This window comes from Vicia villosa, unplaced genomic scaffold (assembly GCF_029867415.1).
Source record: "Vicia villosa cultivar HV-30 ecotype Madison, WI unplaced genomic scaffold, Vvil1.0 ctg.001862F_1_1, whole genome shotgun sequence".
Lineage (NCBI taxonomy): Eukaryota > Viridiplantae > Streptophyta > Magnoliopsida > Fabales > Fabaceae > Vicia > Vicia villosa.
In genome coordinates, this window is record NW_026705754.1 from 80,478 (window position 1) to 87,244 (window position 6,767).

Below are 6,767 nucleotides of genomic sequence, written 5' to 3' on the forward strand. Positions count from 1 at the left end.
GGTATCTTAATTTCTAAAAAAAAGTGATTTAATCTTATTTTTGCAATGAAGATTGGATCTTCCTATTTAAAAACAATGGATAATCGCCCACTTTGACCCAAACAACAACAAATTTAGTTCATCGCCTACTTTGACCCAAACAACAACAAATTTAGTTCATAATAATAAAAACTAACTCTTACCTCTATCTTACCTCTATTCAATAGTACCATATAATAAGAAAAGAACAAGAAATAGAGTATGGCTGATTTATCTTTTTTTTCAATTTGTTTCCGTTGTTTTATATGAAAAAAATAAATATTAATCAAATATACTTTTTATGTATACAATCATATTATATACTGGTTCATTTGCAAATTTTATCAAACATTATAAATTCAATTTAACAATTTTACTAAACAAGATAAATTCAATTAATTAACATACTTGTTATCAGCCATCAATCAATTACTCCCTCTGTTTTTTATTATAAGTCGTTTTGGAAAAAAAAAATTGTATTTTAATATAAGTCGTTTTATAATTCCAATGAATAATTAATGCTATTTTTCCTATAATATCCTTAAATATTTATTATTCTCTCTCCTTTCAATTATGTAAATTTATCTTCCACATGTCATTAATGAAGGATAATTTTGTAAAAATCTTCATAATTTTTCATTTTCATACAACAATTATTATTTTTCTTAATCTGTGTGAAAAGTCTAAAACAACTTATAATAAAAAACGGAGGGAGTAATAAGTTATTAGCCATAAACTTAAATTAATCCATGGACATTATTAGACCAAAATTATATGGGTAATAGCTCTAATAGAACCTATTTAGAAAATCTAATATAAATGGAAGAATTTAGTTATAAAGTGCGATTCTTAAATGAACATGAAGTAGAATTCAGGCTACTGATTTTGCACCAATTTATGAATCAAATTAATCAATCCTTAAGGACGTTTACATAATATCAACGCCCTTGTTTCGTTACATTAGTACGTTTACCGGACACACAACACAGCAAAGCATTGATTAATTTAAAGAAGAAAAAAAACATCTCCTCACTCCCTTTTTCAATCTCAACTTGTTTACCTTCCCACCACATTTAAAAAAACACAACAAACAAAGCACAACCTCCTAAACTTCCAACTAAATAATGTTATGTTGTGGATGGCATCAAAGCCTCAAGCACCTCCTTTTTTTCCCTTTTTCTTTTTTGGACCAAAGTAAATAGTTGTTGGGTTTGAAGCACAGTACTTTAAAGTGCAAAAGAACTCACTCACAAACTTGTCCAAGCAAAAGCAACCGGACTCCTAACCTGGTGCAGTGCATTGCTCCATAGAATGCTACCAAATCCATTCCTAACCGAAGAAGCATCACCACCCTTCTTAGACACAAAAGTCACGGTGTACCTTTTTCTTTCCCCTACTTTCTCAAACACAAGCCTAGAAGGTCTCGCCACTATCTCCACCGTAGGTGGCCCGTCAACCACAACATTATAGACAGAATTCGCCTCTCCAACATTTGTCAAGATACGCGTATATCTCACAACCCTCTTACCTGAAAACACGATCGAGAAAGAAGGGTAATTCAACTGACCAGGATCAGAGAATTTCTTGGTACAATTGACACCGCGTTGCTTAACAACGAGTTGGATTTGCTCCGGGTTGTAGTTTAAGGAGCACAAGAAGGTAATGTAATCTTTCATCGAGGCATCATAAACAAGGCCGGGAGAAAGTGCTTTTTGTGGGTTGACATGGCCAGCACCATGAGCCCATGGAGTTGAAAAGCCTTTTCCAGCAGCATCACGTAGTGGGGACTTGGAATTATCATGTGTATAAGCTGTTGTCATAAGTGCTGATTTAATTGCACTTGGACTCCAATTTGGATGAGCCGCTTTCAACAATGCAGCTAATCCACTTATGTGTGGACAAGACATTGAAGTACCTGAAAATTCAATCAACAACAAACTTAAATCAACCCCCAACAATTGTACGCACCATCTTATCATCAGCCGCCGTCTCAAATTTTTGGAAGTCAGACTCAATTTAACCATAGCAAAACAAACATAGACATTAATTCATTCAACAACAATAAAATCAACACTACGTCTACAACAATTAAATGCACCATCTTATCATCATATACAGAGCCAGCCATCTGATCGGAATCGTCTAAAGTTTTTAGAGATCTTGTATAGTTAACCACTATTTAACCATAACAACAAACAAAATTTTATTTAACCATGATTTAACATTGAAAATATTTTATAAATTCTTATTTACCCACAATTTAACCGTGATAAATTTTGAATCTAGTCCGTCTTACACGCCTAAAAAACGCTAATTTCTAAATCTAATGGGACATCTTCAATCATCAATTTAATTTGGAATGATTTTTTAGTAATGGTGGACCATATAAAAAGCTGCCTAAAATGGTACTATAGTCAACAATCTACACACTTTAATTCAAAAATTTAAAGCAAACTCATCAATACCCTACCCTACAAAAAGGGAAAGACAACAATACCTGACATAATATTGAACAGTGTTTTGCGACTATCCTCCGGCAACCCAGAGGGCCCAATAGCCTCCGACCACCCAGCCAAGATATTCACCCCGGGCCCAATAACATCAGGCTTCAAAATCTCTTTTGTAATCATATTGGGCCCCCTCGAACTAAACGCTGCCACCACAGGTGAAGGCCTAACGTTCAAAAGAGTTCCACCAAAACTAAGCACAGCCGTTGGATTAGCATCCGACGACACATACTCTCTGATCTCATCACCAATGACTCTCCCCACCGCCACAGCCGGTAGCAGGTGACTGTCCGCCACTAACTCTTCCCCACTTGCCGCAGTGTTTGCTAGTATCATCCCAATTCCACCAGCTTCTTTCACAACTTTACCTTTCTCCACGCGCGCGTTGATTCCTCTGTCGCAGAGAACCACTTTCCCATGAACCAACGCCGGGTCGAGTGAACCGGCCATACATATACTCGCGGACTGGTTTGAATTTGAACCCTTGAAATAAACCAAACCAACCGGTTTATTTCCCATTCCTTTCCCACTGTAAAGAGAAACCCCTGAAAACTGTTTCTTGTTACCAAGTGTAGCATAAGCCGGAAAATCCCGGTCTAAAGTTCCTGCTCCAACGGTCATAATCCATGGCGCCACGTTGGCAAGTGAAGCACGAGTAGGCCCACTGTTACCGGCGGAAGCGGAAACGAAGATCCCACGCTCCACCGCCGCGAAAGCTCCGATCGCGATCGTGTCATGAAAATAAGGAGCAGATCCACCGCCGAGTGAGAGAGAAAGCACGTCAACACCGTCCTGAATCGCACGATCCATTCCGGCGAGAATGTCTGAGGCGAAACAACCGTCCGTCCAACAAACTTTGTAAACCGCAACACGCGCTTGAGGAGCCATGCCTCTAGCAGTTCCCGCAGCGTAACCGAGAAAACTAGCATTTCCGACGTGAGAGCCAGCGGCGGTGCTAGCAGTGTGTGTCCCATGGCCGTCAGTGTCACGTGGTGAAACAATCTCTCTATCTTTAGATCCTTTTCCGTAACCGGAACCGGTACCGGAAGCCATGTGAAAGCCTTTAGAGAAGCTTCTAGCACCGATGAGTTTCCTGTTACAGAGAGTAGCATTAAAATCGATTGCATTCTCACACGCGCCACGCCAGCGCGTGGGGATCTGAGGCATACCGTCATCCCTAAAACTCGGAGATTCAGGCCACACTCCAGTGTCGAGCACCCCTACGATAACATCGTGTGAGGCTTGATCTAACTCCTGCGTTCTGTGACCTTCCCATAAACCAGTCTCAGATTCAAGGCCAAGAAACTGTGGAGTCCGTGTAGTGTGAAGATGGTAGAGAGTATCTTCGTAAACGCCCAAAACAGCGTCGTTTTGGAGTAGTGTTTTGGCTTGTTGGTCGTTTAATGTGGCGGCGAAACCGTTGTAAGCGGTTGTATAAGAGTAGAGAAGCGGATCGGAGTCGAACGAGTCCGTATCGGTATCGGTAACGGAATCTGTGGAAATGGAGAGAGATTGGAGTGTTGAAGAGAACCAGTCGTGATGGGTTTGGTATATGGTAGGCTTATCGTGGTCCTTCATGTGAACTATGAAGGTTTTCTTGGACGGTGAGGATTGGCATTGTGAAAAGAGGGTAAGGAGAAGGAAACAGAAAATGGTGGAAACAGAAACAGAACCCATAATGTGGGTTCGAAACAAGAACAAAACAAAAAAAGAAGAGAATAGAAATGTTAGATTTGATTAATTAATTTATGGTTAAATAATTATTGAAAGAGAATGAATTGGAAGGGAAGAAGATGAGAGTGGCAGTGTGAGTGTCAGATAGATGAAATGAGTATTTATAAAGAGAAAGTGCTTAATGTGTTTCTTTTTTAATTGATTTTTTTTTTGTTAATTTAATTAATCTTTAATTTTTTTTTCCATCGGTTGGTTTCTCTCATTACATGTGGTCGTCGGTGCCGTTACCTGCGCTCTGTTTCGTTAATTTTGTTGACTTCACATTAGGCTTGCCCTTTACATGGATCAGAAGTATTTCACTTATTTTATAATAATAATATGATTCTCATAAAATGATAGAACATGTGATCAGTGTTATAAGAGTTAAAATTAAAATTCATTTTGATCCCCAAATATAACACAAGCTTATATTAGTATTTATAATTCTATCAATGATTAATTTTATCCTTCTGCAGTAGAATCAAAAATATGTATGCTCAGAGAACTAGTTCTTTCGTGTGGCGAGAGTAAAGTTAAAATTAACGTTTAAGTTAGTGGAGTTTCAAAAATATAGTGTTAAGGTGAGAATGAGATAATACACGTATAGATATGCTCAGAGAATAAGTTCTTTCGTGTGGCGAGAGTAAAGTTAGAATTAACGTTCAAGTTAGTGGAGTTTCAGAAATATTGTGTTAAGGTGAGAATGAGATAATACACGTATAAAGCGTGTGTGGAGGTTTATATACGGCCTTTAACTAAAAGTGCCTTCGTCTGACTCAGCATGCGATTTATATGATCTATCCGACCATATCCATTTATAAATAATGTTTTAGAGGGTTGGGATCAAATATCTCAGATGTAGATGAAGTTCTCTGCGTTCCTCTGTCTTACGTGGAGAAATTCTGAACAAGACCTTCGTGATTGGGCTTGTTGCTTTGGAACTTTGGTTCGTCTAGAATAGTTTCTTCTAAAGTCCTTACAGTTGTTTAGCAATGTAAGGATTAAGGTTGTTGGGTTGCCCTCTATTGTCTTCTTTTGCTACATGGGTGAACCCTTGTTATGCGGAGATGGAAGTGCAAAAGTCTTGGTGAATTGAAGTAGGTAGCATTGAGAACATATGCATTATATGTCGGTCTCATCACTGAAATGTTTCGTAACGTTACTCTTATGCATGGATTTAGGTCCCTAGGGTAGAGAATGGTGGTGTTATTTAGAGTGGTTGAGTGCACTAGAAAGCCGTTACGATCTCGAGGCTGGTTTTTCACTGTTGACTTCATCTTCTCATCCTTCCTTCACTGTGGGTCGTAGATTCGTCATTTTTCGCCTTTTTAAATAAATGTGATCCTTTACTGGAAGTGATTTTTCTGCTTTCTTACTTTAATGTCTCTCTTTTTCATAAATTTCTTGTTGTTCTTCCTGGGATGTAGGCGATACTTGTTTGATTTGTTCATCTGCCTCTTCGATTTCAATTTCCTTCATTATTTCTAAGCCTCTAGGTGATTTCTTCATTGTCTTATTTTCTTCTTTTATCGCAATTTTTCTAATGTAATCTCTCTCTCTCACACACACACACACGCACTTCATCCTATTATTATTGTTCCCATTCTCTCTTCAGTGTTGCCAATTGAGAAAATCCGAACATGAATTTTGTGGACTTGTCCAGTGGAGATGAAATAAGTGATGCCTTTTCACGTAGCGAAGTGGTTGATTTAGAGGAGTTGAACGTGGTCCTTCCAACGGTTATATCCCATGTGAATGTTATACTAATTAGTGATAATTCTCTATCTAGGAGGAGTTATGACGGTAGTAATGAATCTTGGGTTCTCAGGATGACGAGAATCTAGAGGATCCCCTAAAGAAGGATGGAGGCTAACCTATTTAGACTTGACATTAATGAGGTTGATCGTGGTTTCAATTTTTCTAGAGTGCTTGTGGTGATCTCAAAAGGGATTAAGGATATCAGGCAGAGTTGAAGGTACGCGTTTAAATTAAGGTTTTTAAGGCTACGAATAGTCTGAAACCTATTGATGAAGACATCATTAGATATCATGAATCTCCAGCACGTTTTAGAACTCATAGTCGTAATTTTTTTGTTGACGAAAAGTAAGAGATAGTTTAAGAGGGCATCAAAATTTCAAACCTCTTGCTAATGTTGATCAATTTCTCATAGCAAAAGGAGATATATTGGACACTACCTCTATTTTTAATGCGACTCATTTGATGCTAAAATTGAAAGATACATATAATAATTATTTTTTCTAAATAAAATACTAAAATTATTACATAAATCATTATTTTTATTTGTATTTTTTTTCTTAACTTTCAAGCAAGACGGATGATTTTTCTTCTTCCTATTTTCTCCCTTCATTTTAATTCCTTCCCTCCTAAGTCCTTTTCTTCTCTAACCTTTTAAACAAAAAATTTTTAGACAATTTTAATTTTCAATACAATCTTGATTATTTTAAAATTCTATCAACTAGTTATATGTATCACTTTCAAATTATTACTTTATATCTTGGATAATAGAAA

At 37.3% G+C, this 6,767-nt stretch overlaps 1 protein-coding gene across 1 annotated transcript; it reads right to left on the reverse strand.

Moving 5' to 3' along the window:
- Positions 1-874: 874 nt before the first annotated feature.
- On the reverse strand, positions 875-4,339 carry LOC131636934 (subtilisin-like protease SBT1.8). Its single transcript, XM_058907515.1, has 2 exons — positions 2,516-4,339; positions 875-1,933 (listed from the first exon to the last, which is right to left on the reverse strand). Exons 1-2 carry the CDS (start codon positions 4,200-4,202, stop codon positions 1,266-1,268), a joined length of 2,355 nt encoding a protein of 784 aa, XP_058763498.1. The 5' UTR covers positions 4,203-4,339; the 3' UTR covers positions 875-1,265.
- Positions 4,340-6,767: the final 2,428 nt, after the last annotated feature.

Excerpts from the sequence above, each read along its gene's own strand:
- LOC131636934 (XM_058907515.1), bottom strand. The coding sequence starts at position 4,202 with ATGGGTTCTGTTTCTGTTTCCACCATTTTCTGTTTCCTTCTCCTTACC. Across the intron at positions 1,934-2,515 it reads ACTGTTCAATATTATGTCAG|GTACTTCAATGTCTTGTCCA; the intron begins GTATTGTTGTCT and ends TTGAATTTTCAG.